Source organism: Ranitomeya imitator, chromosome 2 (assembly GCF_032444005.1).
Source record: "Ranitomeya imitator isolate aRanImi1 chromosome 2, aRanImi1.pri, whole genome shotgun sequence".
Lineage (NCBI taxonomy): Eukaryota > Metazoa > Chordata > Amphibia > Anura > Dendrobatidae > Ranitomeya > Ranitomeya imitator.
In genome coordinates this window covers 178783490-178798316 of record NC_091283.1, presented here as the reverse complement: position 1 = coordinate 178798316, position 14827 = coordinate 178783490, and the positions used below count along the sequence as shown (strand labels likewise).

Here is a 14827-nt window from a genome sequence, read left to right as displayed (position 1 = left end):
TTCTGAGGATAGCAGAATATAGCGCTCTGCTTTTTTCTGCAAGTCCCATAGAGAATAAATTGAGCGGATTTTGAGCCTGCGCACCTTCACTCCAATTAAGACAGAGCCCCAATCTCAGGATCGCTGAGGAACCCAGTGGTCAGATCCCCAGTGTCCAGTAAAATATAGGATAGCGGATAAAAAAAATTCTCCAAATACCCCTTTAGATGGAATGTCTGACTGCTGAACCCAAAGCAAAGCAATCGGTATACCCACACTTCTGCTGTATTTTACTATTACACAGCACCTGTATAGGCGTCCTCCAGCATTTCCAAGCTGGAGTCTGTTGTCCATTCTTTTTAATAAGACATGTGGACAACCCCTATAAATATTCTGGCCTACATGATCTCAGATGCACATATTACAACTTTCTCATAATTATGCTGGATTTCTTTAACATCCAGGTACAAAGTCATAAAAATGAAATATGCTGAAACTAAAGGGGTTATTCCCAAAACATCAAGTTGTCCCTTGTCCTGATCACTGGGAGCCCGACCGCTGGGATCCCCAATAACCCCAAGAACATGACTCGGCCAGTATCCAATGCTCGACCTCTGCTCTATTCATAGTCAATTGGTTGGCCGGAAAAAGAAGAGTTGAGCGCACTGCTAATTGCCAATTTTTACTCCTTTCTTGGCATAGAATTTCCAACATGTCTGAGTTAAAGGGCCATTAAACCTTAATATACAACTTTCTTAACATATCCAAGGTTTAACACTGTTATTGTTAGAAAAGTTTTAGTTGAGTCATTAAAGAGGTTTTACAAGATTTGTGATTGGACGGGTAGTCCATGAGTCTCCTCTGTCAATGGAGAAGTCATACGGGTGCTCAATCGTTGCTCCATTCTATTCTATGAAATGGCAATATACCAAAGCAAAGCAGTGAATGGCGTAGAGCTACACCCAGGTCTTTTGGACCCAACGATCTTCCTGTGCCTTGGTGATAAAATTTATTTTGTGGGAAATCTCTTTAAAAGTTGTCATGTACATTTGTATGAAAATCAGAAATTTTGGATGCTGTCCTAACAATTCTTAGGAAGACTTTTAAGGATATAGATAGATAGATAGATAGATAGATAGATAGATAGATAGATAGATAGATAGATAGATAGGATATACGTCATTGTGGGACACATGCAATAGATCCATGGTGAAGAAACTTAGTGAAAAAAAAAAAAAGTATATTTCAATGTTTTTGCTTTCCGGATGTTCATTATTACACGGCTAATCCCAAAATAAGAAAACATCTGGTATCTCATGGTTTGCTCCAGCACAGGAAACCTGCTGTACACAGGTAAAAAACTTCTCCTTTCCTGTGCGTAACACAATATCTTCCCCCTACCATGCTGCCAACATACGAGATAATTAGTTCTGGTATTGGTAAAAATAAACCAATGTGCAACCAATGTCAGTGGTGTCACCTGCCTTGTACACACCTTGGATATATCCCGAGTACCTGTTCTAGGACTCCAGGCCAGTAAAGCCAGCAGTTTGGGCAATGAGATTCTGCTCACATCCCCTCATTGTTGGATGCCCTTGGCTAAGGATATCAATGTGCCTGACAAGCCGGCAGCTCCTGAATGCAATAATCCAGCCACGGTTATGAAAATATACACGATAGGTGAAGACTTACTACTATCCTCCCATCCCAATTATATAGCCAGCCCTCCCCATGACTGCATGCAATGTATACAGTGCATGTCTCCGCTACATACCTTGAATACACTCTCCTGGCTGGAGGATGGTGCAATCCATTGTTAGGTAGGAAAGCCATGTATTGTAGGTGGAGGTCATACAATCAAGTCAATTGTGTCCAACATCCAGATAGACGGTGAAGGCAGAGGGAGGCTGTGCAGCCAGGGTGCCCCTTCTATAATAGTTGTATTATGGCAGCTAGGAAGTGATGTATGTTAACACAAAGTCTACAGTAGCCACAAATCACTCCCCCTCCATGTGATGTCATCCAATGCTGGTATTGTCAGGGGAATATAAGGAGGGGTAGGTCTTTTTTTCCTCCTTCTGCACTGTGACCCTGCCCTCCCCCTTGTTTCTCTATTTCTCCTACCGATCACACAATGTCTGGATGCAGCAGGCGTCTTCCTGCAGAATTGGTCCAAGGAAGGACTATAGCAACAGCTGCCCGCAGATTAACCTCTTCCCGACTGGAGAACAGTCCTCATCGCTAGCACAGCCGGTCTGGATACAAGCGATAAGCCCTGCCCTGCAATAGCCATATCGCTTCCCAGAGAATTTGGCCAGCAGGGTCCTCCAAAAGCGATGTCTGTGCTTCCTATCAGGACACCAATGATTAGACACTGAAAAGGAAAGAGTTTGTTACAAGTGTCAGGAGGCCATGAATCACTTCCTTGTCAGGACACTGGAAGGTTTAACCCCTTTCAAGCCAAAGTTAGAAGAGACAAAGAGTAACGAAAAATAATGAGTATTTTCTTGTAATTAGTGTACATTTATCATTAAAAAAAATCCCCAGAAAACTATATAAAATGTTTATGGAATAGTTTTAATGTGTCAAGTTTTATAGCTTCCTGTATATCAGGGGTCAGCAACCTGCAGCTCTCCAGCTGTTAGGTATGTGCACACGTTGTGGATCCACAGCGTTTTTGGACACGCGGAATTGCACCAAATCCACAGTGTAGTGCACAACCAATGTTAATCTATGTGAATCCAAAATTGTTGTGCACATGCTGAGGAAAATAAAACGCTGCAAATTGGCGCGGATTTTTCTGCATTCTTTTTGCGGATCTGCAGCGTTTCTGCACCAATTGACTTCCATTGATTCAGTCAAATCCACAGCAAAACCGCAGGTGTAAAAAGATTTGCGAGTTTACTGCGGTTGTGCCTGCGAAAAACGCTGCAGAAAGGGAGGAGGAAAAGTGTGTGGGCAGAGAAGTGTGTGTGTGTGTGTGTGTGTGTGTGTGTGTGTGTGTGTGTGTGTGTGTGTGTGTGTGTGTGTGTGTGTGTGTGTGTGTGTGTGTGTGTAGGCATCGGCCGATGGGACTACTAGTCCCATCCGGCTATGTCTGCTATCAAATAAAACAGTGACAGCATTAGCCGATGAAGGGATAGTAGTTGTGTTGAATATTTAAAAAACATTTACATATACACATACATATACACAGAGTACATACTCAAACAGCTAATCCCCGACGTGCTCGATCACCTGCAAAAGAAACAAAATAAACCAACCCAATACTCCCTGTTCCGATGTAATCCATTTAATAACAAGTGTCCCATGACGATCTCCCTTATAGAGCTGTCACATCAGCAGATGTGACCGCTCTACAGGGGCTCCGGTGATACAGTGATAGGAGGTATCCTCCATACTGTAGCACTCTGCTGCCTGGAGGTCACTGGAGTTCATCCTGTCACTTGCAAAACCGCTGCATCAGAAAATTCTCACTCAGCTATAGTGCCATAAAGTGAGAGCACGAACTCCGATGAACTACACTGCGGGAGTATTATCTCTCGTCAGTATGTCATCGGAGGCCCCTGTAGAGCGGTCATAGCTCTTGATGTTACAACTCTACAAGGGAGATAGTCGTGGGATAGTCATTATTAAGTATATTACATCAGAACAGGGAGTATTTGTGTTGGTTTATTTTTTTTCTTTGCAGAAGAACGAGGGCGTCACAGGAATTAGGCGTATAATATATATAGGAAACTGTGGTGTTTTATTTCATTAAAATACTTTATTCTGATTGTATCTTTATTTACCATGTAACTATAGGATTAGTACTGGATAGGTGTCTTATAGACTATTCTCCATTACTAAGCCGTGGGCTTGATGTCCTGTTGTGAATTCTGTGGCCAAGCTCCCTCCTGTGGTCGTAAGTGGTACTGCGGCTGGTTCTGTCTATAAGCTTCCTTTGGTGGATGAGAGTGGTACTGCGGCTTCTGAGTTTCCTTCCTCAGGTGATGAGGTTAAGTTGTTAGGTGCTGCTCTATTTAACTCCACCTGGTGCTTTGATCCTGGCCTCCAGTCAATGTTCTAGTATTGGTCTTGCTTCCTCCTGGATCGTTCCTGTGGCCTCTCTATCCTGCATAAGCTAAGTTCTGCTTGTGTTATTTTTGTTTGCTATATTTTCTGTCCAGCTTGCTATATTGGTTTTTTCTTGCTTGCTGGAAGCTCTAAGACGCAGAGGGAGCACCTCCGTACCGTTAGTCGGTGCGGAGGGTCTTTTTGCCCCTCTGCGTGGTTGTTTGTAGGTTTTTGTGTTGACCGCAAAGCTATCTTTCCTATCCTCGGTCTATTCAGTAAGTCGGGCCTCACTTTGCTAAATCTATTTCATCTCTGTGTTTGTATTTCATCTTTACTCACTGTCATTATATGTGGGGGGCTGCCTTTTCCTTTGGGGAATTTCTCTGAGGCAAGGTAGGCTTATTTTTCTATCTTCAGGGCTAGTTAGTTTCTCAGGCTGTGCCGAGTTGCATAGGGAGCGTTAGGCGCAATCCACGGCTACCTCTAGTGTGGTGTGTTAGGATTAGGGATTGCGGTCAGCAGAGTTTCCACGTCTCAGAGCTTGTCCTATGTTTTTGGTAAATGTCAGGTCACCTTGTGTGCTCTGAACTTCAAGGTCCATTGTGGTTCTGAATTACCTGTTCATAACAATGTCCCCAAACAATACAAAGGTGACATCATCCCCACAACTATTACCCCACTTGCCACGGCTACAGAGTAAGTGGGAAGAGAGAAGCCAAGTGCCCGAATTGCCTGAGAAGCTCCACGGGTATTATCCCCTTCCCAGGCTATAAACATCGGCCCCCTGTCGCTGGCTTTCCATATCTGTTTTGGAAAATTGCGCGGGAGCCAACGCCATTTTTTTTTTTAAATTAAAACATATTGCGTTTAAGGCTGGGGTCACACTTGCGAGAAACTCTCACGAGTCTCGCACCTCAATGCCCGGCACTGCCGCCGCCATTCGGGACGGAGTGTGCGGCCGCATGTGTTTCTATGCAGCTAAACGCTCTGGTCCGAGTGCCGGCAGCAGTGCAGAGTATTGAGGTGCGAGACTAGTGCGAGTTTCTCGCAAGTGTGACCCCGGCCTAATGCAGATATTTTGTGTGTATGTGTGTGTCTTTATTTAAGTCTTTATGTACCATTTTATTATGTTTATTACTAAACATCGGACTTGGTATTATCTATCGATATATCTATCTACCTATGTGTCTAAACATTATTCTTCAATGGAGTATGTAAAAGAAGAGGTTAGACAAGGAAATTACATCACAATTTTTTTTTTTTTTGTTAAATATATCTTTATTTAGCTTACAAATCCACATGAAAACCCGCATCAAATCCGTGCGGATTTTCAACTGTGGTTTCTACCAAGAGAGGTAGAATCCGCGCAGAAAAATCCACAGGCAAATCTGCAACATGTGCACATACCCTTAAAGCGTTATTTCATCCCCTCTCCACAAAAAAAGTTATGCTCTATCCACATAATGGGGAAAGCTTGCCGATAGCTTGGAGTTAGACCACTAAGAGCCCAGGAATTCTGATATAGGGACTGAGGAGGAGGTGAGCTGTGACATCACCTATTGTAAATGGTGGATCCTGTGTTATCTTTTGCATATAGATGTGTTATCAGTCATTGTACAGGAGGAGGAGGAGGTGGTGAGCTGTGACATCACCTATTGTGAATTTAGATCCTGTGATAACTACTGTACATAGAATAGTTATACGTCATTGTACAGGAGAAGGTGAGCTGTTACATTTCCTATTGTGGATGGTGAATCTTGTTACCTACTGAATATAGAGGTGTTATCATTAGCATCAATTTGCAGGACTCTGGTCCAGCAGCGAAATCAATATTCAATAGTCAATAGAGGGATAACTGACCTGGCCACTAGACCAGTGTCATCACTATATATCAGTAATTGTACAGGAGGAGAAGGTGAGCTGTGACATCGATTGTGAATGGTTTAGCCTGTGTTATTGACTGCATATAGAGCCATTACCCTTCATCTTTCTGTAATGACAATGAGACTGCTGAAAACTCATCTATACAGAGCTTTATGTAGGAGGCTAGTATCCAGTGTAAATATTACTAGATTCTATATCTGTTCAAAAACATATTTATCATAAAACCCTGATTTAAACAACAGATCATTTGGTCATTGTCTGATGACATTTTCCCTTTAAACAGTAGGACATGCATTATTTCACCATTTGTATTTCATACTAATTCTTAGATTGATGCTCTAATCATTTATTGAAGTTTGCAGAGTAGTATGGCAGTCTTGGTCCATTGGGGCTCCATCCAGAAAAATGGCCTCATAACCACATTAGAAAAAAGAGTTAGCAAATGCACAGTAAGATGCATACTCAACCTTATATGATGTCATACATTCTGATATTGTTGTCACAGTGTTGATTTGACTGGGGGCAAAATCATTTGCTTGCGGAGCCAACTTACATAAAAAGTCAGCCTTTTAGGCAACAATACAGTCAGCTTTGAGGAGGCTAGCAGCATTGGGCCCAGTCTTAAAAGGATTTGATCCAAGGTGCAACTTCTCACCTTGCTGAGAATGACATACTGCTGTGAAAAGTCTCATAGATCATGCAATGTTCATCTGGGAAATCCTTCTATATTATTTGAAAACACTCTTTTTCGGTGATTACTTTGCATCTCCGTTCACACTGCACCCACACACACAAATGACACATCATTTGAAAGGTAAACTTGCCCCCTTCAACAAGAAAATAGCCAAACAAACCACACATCCACGATGTGATCACAAAATACACTTTAAACATTAATTTTCATAAACCTGAAGTAAGGAAAAATCACCTGCAAGGGGCACCACACTACCCCAAAGCATACTACCACAGAGCAGATAAATCCTAACATTTGCCTTAGGGGCTTTCCAGTTTGCTGAACTCCTTGCCCAGCTGATTTCAGGCAGGTACATATAAAATATTTGCTACATATGTGGAAGTAGAATAAAAGTAAAACTTTACCTGTTTAAGACTTCAGCTTTAAAACTGAAGATATAAATGAATGCAGCCTAAGACTATGTGCACAGGTTGCAGATTTTGCTGCGGATCCGCAGTGGTTTTGACGCTGCGGATCTGCAGCTGTTTTCCATGCTTTGTACAGTACCATGTAAACGTATGGAAAACAAAATCCGCAGTGCACATGATGCATAAAAAAAAAAGCACGGAAACGCAGCGTTGTTTTTTCCGCAGCATGTCAATTCTTTGTGTGGATTCCATGGCGGTTTTACACCTGCTCCATAATAGGAATCAGCAGGTGTAAAACCGCAGGTGAAATAGGCACAAAAACCGTGGGTAATCCGCAGTGCGGTTTACCTGCGGATTTTGCAAAAACAGTGCGGAAAAATGTGCACACCAATCCACAACGTGTGCACATAGCCTTAAAGGGACCAGAAAGGCTCTGAACCATCAGATTTCCCGTATTATTGGACAGTCATTGAAAAGTCTATCTTCCTTCTAAGGTTGCAGCTTATTGGTTACTTGGAGTCACCTCTGGTCCAAGTAAAAAACTGCAGCGTTGACATAACTCAGACTGTACAGTGTTTCCCAATGGGAGAGATTGGGATATTCCCATTTATTATACAATGGTGTAAATACACTCAGTTATGGGGTCAATTCTCCATTTTTACTGTCAAAGTGGCACTGCTGTACAGGGAGCTGCTCTGTTCACATACATAGGGCTGCGCGTTGCACTTCCCTACACTGCAGATGGCAGTGCTGCTGTGGAGGGGAAAAATGCTGCTGCCCCTGTTCTTTTGCAACGTCCTGACAATCTGACCCCTTCTGATCCGTAAGTAAAATACCATTAAGTTTAATGTTGGGGGGGATCTACTTTAGGCTGGAGTCACACACAATGTATGAATATCTGCATGGCGAGATTTTCTCACCGGCTTGCAAAATGAACATATACTGGATCCATGGGCTCAAATATTCGTGAAAACATATTTGTAAAAAGAGTTTTTGGCAAGGCCAGCTAAGGCTACTTTCACACTTGCGTCGTGTGGCATCCGTCGCAATTCGTCGTTTTGGACAAAAATCGGATCTTGCAAATGTGCTCGCAAGATGCATTTTTTGCCCATAGGCTTATATTTGCCGATGGATCACGACGGATGGCCACACGTCGCGTCCGTCGTGCACTGGATCCGTTGTGTTTTGGCGAACCGTCGTCACAAAAAAAACGTTCAATGTAACTTTTTTGTACGTCGTGTCCGCCATTTCTGACTGCGCATGCGCGGCCAAACTCCGCCCCCTCTTCCCCCTGGACATAGACTGGGCAGCGGATGCATTCAAAAACTGCATCCACTGCCCACGTCGTGCACAATTTTCACAACGTGTGTCGGAACGTCGGGCCGACGCATTGCAACGGCCCCGTACCCACGCAAGTGTGAAAGTAGCCTTACCGCTTTGAAGAAACAGGAATACATCCAACCTGTGGTTACGGTTCGCATGGAAAATGGATTGGGACAAATCCACACATGTAAAGAAAAAACTTTTTGCTTCTCCAGCGATCAGTCCAATGGTAGAGTAAAATATACCTTTTATTTATCCATTAAAAAGTTTCAGATTTCTTCAGTTACATACATTCAATCCCTTATGGACCATATGTATCAGTGAGACACATACCTCTCTGTGTTCATCATCTCATTTAATACATTTACATTTGACCAGCTTAAATTTTCCTGAAAATGCCTGCGCCCCCGACAACCAATGTGCGAAAATTTTGCACGGGCCAACTAGTCAAATATTTATTTTATCTATTTTACTCACTTACATAGCGCCATTAATTCCACAGCACTTTACATACATTATTGACACTGTCCCCAATGGAGCTCACAATCTAGAATCCCAATCAGTATGTCTTTGGAGTGTGGGAGGAAACCGGAGAACCCGGAGGAAACTCAAGCAAATAAAGGGAGAAAATACAGTTAAGTCCATATATATTTGGACAGAGACAACATTTTTCTAATTTTGGTTATAGACACTACCACCATGAATGTTAAACAAAACAATTCAGATGCAGTTGAAGTTCAGACTTTCAGCTTTCATTTGAGGGTATCCACATTAAAATTGGATGAAGGGTTTAGGAGTTTCAGCTCCTTAACATGTGCCGCCACCCTGTTTTTAAAGGGACCAAAAGTAATTTGACAGATTAAATACTTGGTTGAAAACCCTTTGTTGTCTATAACCAAAATTAGAAAAATGTCTGTCCAAATATATATGGACTTAAATGTACAAACTCCTTGCAGATGTTGTCCTTGGTGGGATTTGGACCCAGGACCCCCGAGCTGCAATGCTGCAGTGCTAGCCACTGAGCCACCATGCATGCAATTTGCTTCTTCAGAGAGGAAGTGGATTTGAACTCTAGCGCCACCCATTGTAAATAGAAATGCTTAAGGTCGCTATCGACCCTTTAACAGGCCTTGCAGCATGACTTAAGAAAAAACAAACTATATTTGCAGACACGTGTTTCGGGGTGTTTGCCCCTAATTAGTGCAAAGCAGGAGATTTAATTTGGAGACTTGAGGGATAAATCAAGTGACTGAATTTGCTGTCAATGAGCTGTGTATCTGAAGTGCTGCTGAAGACATGACTACAGTGGTGACATCCTGTTAACGCTTGTCAATACTGCAGTCAGTAATTTGGCTCAGAGGTCTCACGCCATCTATAACGACATGGGCTCTGGAGAGCACCTTAAGAACTGTTGTTTTTTTAATGTGTGATTAAATTGTAAGTTGGATGTACAATATATTAAGTAGAAAAATAATTACCTTTTGATGGGTAATTAGAAAATTGCCATTGTGTAGAGGTCATTCTGTTAGGAAAGCTTACGAAAAGCAGCTGGGCACCTGAGAAATGATAAAAAAACAAAAACAAAACAGTCATTTGTTTATTAAAATTAGACGGAATGTAACAGATTACCACAGATGGAGCGGCATCAATGTCAGTGATGGTACTTTGTATACAAGGTCAGTTTTATAATCCTTGACCCTGTTACACATGTTGAAATTTATGGCATAAAATTCCAAATCCAAAGCTCTATGATCAGTCGGGTGAGCATACACTTTTGGGTATCCTTGCCATGTATTTAAGGATACACTCTGAGCACTACATTGAAGGAAAGTATAGTATTTTCTTCTAAATATATTTTATACTTTGCAGAAAGTTTTTTTTTCTTTGATATTTTTTAAAGATATTGACAGATGTAATACAGATTTACCATAACATGTCAATATTCACATTTGTTTTACACAATATGTTGCAGATTCTCTCCCCTCTGCCCCCACCGCAATTTGTCTGAAAAATTTGCCATGTATTTGTTTAGTGTGAACATATCCTAATATGATAAATAAAAATTTGCCATCATCTTAACTCCCCTGTATAGAATGAACGAAGGTTGGTGGAACCCATCAATTACAGAGGGACCAGCCTACCATCTGATGTGTATGGGGGTCCTCCCAACTGTTTCCTGAGAGGTAACGTATAGGAAAACAAATATCAGGAATATGGAAGGAGATCCTTTTATTTTTTTTTCTTCCTTTTTCAGGGGATGTAAACTGCTGACAGAGGTGCAAGGCAGTGGATTATTCCTCTCCACCTGTACACTTGACTGCGCCAAGTGCTCACATGTATAGGCGGGTTAGGAGTAAGAGCAGTCTGCCGAACTAATGCTCGGCCAACAGACATTTCATGTGTATGGGAAGCTTAAGCTGACTGCTAATCTATGTTCACACGTTGCATTTTTTTATGCGTTTGTTTTCTCTGCAGGCAAAATCAGCTTACTGCAAAAAAAAAGCAGGTTTTGCTTCGTTTTTGTTGCGCTTTTGCTGTTGGGCAAGAAATAGTTGACAAAATAGAGCCTTGTACAGGTCAGCATTGCTGCCAAGGCTACATAACATGACAACTGATCTGTAATAGCTGCAGTTGGGGAGCTGCATTATACAACTCCACACAGGAGCAAATAAAGATATACTCTAATTCTACCTCCCCGAGGATCTGAGTTGTTTCTTACACACAAAGTCTAAAGAGAAAATATTAAACATCAAGTGGGAAATTCATCAATGTATTATAATAGCAGAAAAGTGGATGAACATTTTTACAAAATCACATCCAAAATTCAGCATGGAAATTGATCTGTGGTGCGGATTTAAAGGGAATCTGATTCATGCTACCCAGCCAGGTACATATTTCTCTGAATCGCTCCCGCTGACTAGTTTTGTCCCCGGCTATCTCTTCTCAGCGCCGCGCCAGGTCCCTATATGCACATGAGTGATAGACATGTCAATCATGTGCAACAGCGCTGGTAAGAGCTGGCAAGCGGCGGAGCTGGACTAGTCTGTTCCCTGGCTTTGGTCCCCAGCTGGATGGAGCATTAGGCCATGTTCACACATTCAGTATTTGGTCAGTATTTTACCTCAGTATTTATAAGCCAAAACCAGGAGTGGAACAATCAGAGGAAAAGTATAATAGAAACATATGCACCACTTCTGTATTTATCACCCACTCCTGGTTTGGGCTTACAACTACAGAGGTAAAAAAAAAAACTCACCAAATACTGAACGTGGCCTTTCAGAAAAATACACTGCTTAAAAAAAAATAATGGGAACACTAAAATCCCACATCCATAGTGGAATGTGTTGAGAACAATAAAACCTAAAAATTATCAACGTAAATCACAACTAATATCCCACGGAGGTCTGGAGTTGGAATGATGCTCAAAATCAAAGTGTAAAATGAAGTTACAGGCTGATCCAACTTCAGTGGAAATACCTCAAGACAAGGAAATGATGTTCAGTAGTGTGTGTGGTCTCCACGTGCCTGTATGATCTCCCTACAATGCCTGGGCATGCTCCTGATGAGGCGACGGATGGTCTCCTGAGGGATCTCCTCCCAGACCTGGACTAAAGCATTCGCCAAATCCTGGACAGTCTGTGGTGCAACATGACGTTGGTGGATGGTGCGAGACATGATGTCCCAGATATGTTCAATCGGATTCAGGTCTGGGGAACGGGCGGGCCAGTCCATAGCTTCAATGCCTTCATCTTGCAGGAACTGCTGACACACTCCAGCCACATGAGGTCTGACATTGTCCTACATTAGGAGGAACCCAGGGCCAACCGCACCAGGATATGGTCTCACAAGGGGTCTAAGGATCTCATCTCGGTAACTAATGGCAGTCAGGCTACCTTTGGCGAGAATATGGAGGGCTGTGCGGCCCTCCAAAGAAATGCCACCCCACACCATTACTGACCCACTGCCAAAACGGTCATGCTGAAAGATGTTGCAGGCAGCAGATAGCTCTCCACGGCATCTCCAGACTCAGTGTGAACCTGCTTTCATCTGTGAAGAGCACACGGTGCCAGTGGCGAATTTACCAATCCTGGTATTCTGTGCAAATGCCAAGTGTCCTGCACGGTGTTGGGCTGTTAGCACAACCCCCATCTGTGGACATCGTGCACTCAAACCATCCTCATGGAGTCGGATTCCAACCGTTTGTGCCGACACATGCACATTTGTGGCCTGCTGGAGGTAATTTTGCAGGGCTCTGGAAGTGATCTTCCTGTTCCTCCTTGCACAAAGGCTGAGGTAGCGGTCCTGCTGCTGGGTTGCTGCCCTCCTACGGCCCCCTCCACATCTCCTGGTGTACTGGCCTGTCTCCTGGTAGCGCCTCCAGCCTCTGGACACTATGCTGACAGACACAGCAACGCTAATTGCACATCTCGCATTGATGTGCCATCCTGGATGAGCTGCACTACCTGAGCCACTTGTGTGGGTTGTAGAGTCCGTCTCATGCTACCACTAGTGTGAAAGCACAACCAGCATTCAAAAGTGACCAAAACATCAGCCAGAAAGCATTGGTACTGAAATGTGGTCTGTGGTCCCCACCTGCAGAACCACTCCTTTATTGAGTGTGTCTTGATAATTGCCAATAATTTACATATGTTGTATTTCAGATGCTGTTGTGCCAATGGAATACTGATTGTCAAACAGTGTTGTTTCCTAAGTGGACAGTTTGACAGTTTGATTTCACAGAAGTTTGATTTACTCAGAGCTATATTCTGTTGTTTAAGTGTTCCCTTTATTTTTTTGATCAGTGTATGTACCTGGCTGCAATCATGCAGCCTGTGATATTGTCAGCATGAATCAGATTACAGGATCTCTTTAAAATCTGCAAAATGCATTTTACTCTCTTTAATTTCTAAAGTGGGAGATCTGGTTTGGCTCTTATCCTAAGGGTATGTGCACACGTAGAACGGTCCTCTGTGGATTTTTCCGCAACGGATTTGATAAATTCGAAGGGCAAAAACACCGCATTTTTCCTGTGGGTTTACCACGGTTTTTGTGCGGATTCCACTGCGGTTTTACACCTGCGTTTTTTTCTGCAGCATGGGCACAGCGTTTTCGGTTTCCCATAGGTTTACATTGTACTGTAAACTCATGGAAAACTGCTGTGGACCCACACCTGCAGATCAGTTGCGGATCGGCAGCAAAATCCGCATCGTGTGCACATAGCCTAAGTCATGTGTGTTAGGATTGTTACTTCCATTAGGTGGCACTAGAGTTCTAGCCCTCTTCTTCTCTGGAGACAATTTGCATAATTTCTAAAGTGAAATCCAAAGAGAATCCGCAGCAAAATCTGCATGAGATACATTAAATCCACAACATATATTTTTTTGCATCACTAGTGGATGTACGTCAAGGCGGACACATCGCAAAACTTCAGACCTAAATTATGAGTCAGGACGCAGTTCTTAGAGGGATTTGGCACTGAAGGAGAGCTGTCTTTTTTTTCCCCGTCTGCTTTAATCTGTTCAGATGGCTGAAGCCCATATTATGCACATGGTATTTGCAGCATATTTCAGTCTAATGATCTGTTTATTTCCCAGGAGTGGAAACTGCTTCTTCTATTCTGTTCATTGTTGATACCACAACAGGCAAACTACCATCGCTGAAGCTGCCCATGATTATGTCATCTGCAAAGACAGCATGGCGAAGGCGAGGAGAAAACACAAAATATGCAGACGCACTCTGAAGGCAATAGTATCAAGAGGCTTTGCTTCTACGGACTGTGGTGGCATTTCGTAAATATGTTATAGCCACGTAGTTATATTGCACAGCCCACGTAGTTATATTGCACAGCCCACGTAGTATATTGCACAGCCACGTATGTAACAGGTTAAAAAAAAGACTTAAAATAAAAATAAACATATACTCACCTTCCGAGGGGCCCCTTGTAGTCCTGGCGCCTGTGTGTGGGCACGCGCCAGCTTCCGGTCCAAGGGTTGGTATGAGCACAGGACCTGTGATGATGTCACGGTCACATGACCATGACGTCATGGCAGGTCCTTCTCGCATAGCATCTTTGGCACCAGAACCTGCCCCTTGCACTGCCCAGGACAGGGCGCGACGTCGGAGGGTGAGAAGAACATTTTTTTTTAAATTATTTGTAACATTAGATATTTTTATTATTGATGCTGCATACACAGCATCAATAGTAAAAAGTTGGTCACACAGGGTTAATAGCTGTGTTAATGAAGTGCGTTAAACTGCGATCCATTAACGCTGGCATTAACCCTGTGTGAGGGCTGACTGGAGGGGAGTACGGAGCGGGCAATGACTGCGGGGAGGAAGGAGCGGCCATTTTGCCGGCGGATTGTGCCCGTCGCTGATTGGTTGTGGGCAATGGTTGTGGGCGTTTTGCCATGACCAATCAGCGACTTGGATTTCCATGACAGAGGCCGCGACCAATGAATATCCGTGACAGACAGACAGAAGG

General features: G+C 43.1%; 1 protein-coding gene across 2 annotated transcripts in view; it reads right to left on the bottom strand.

Moving 5' to 3' along the window:
• Positions 1 to 2411, bottom strand: part of GPSM1 (G protein signaling modulator 1) — a 314757-nt gene extending 312346 nt beyond the window's left edge. Inside the window, exon 1 of one of the 2 annotated variants that reach the window (XM_069748154.1) lies at positions 1754 to 2411. In XM_069748154.1, the coding sequence (XP_069604255.1) occupies positions 1754 to 1812 (59 nt within the window). In that variant the 5' untranslated portion in view covers positions 1813 to 2411. The remainder of the gene's footprint in view (positions 1 to 1753) is intronic. The other variant, XM_069748155.1, reaches the window with a different exon arrangement.
• Positions 2412 to 14827: the final 12416 nt, after the last annotated feature.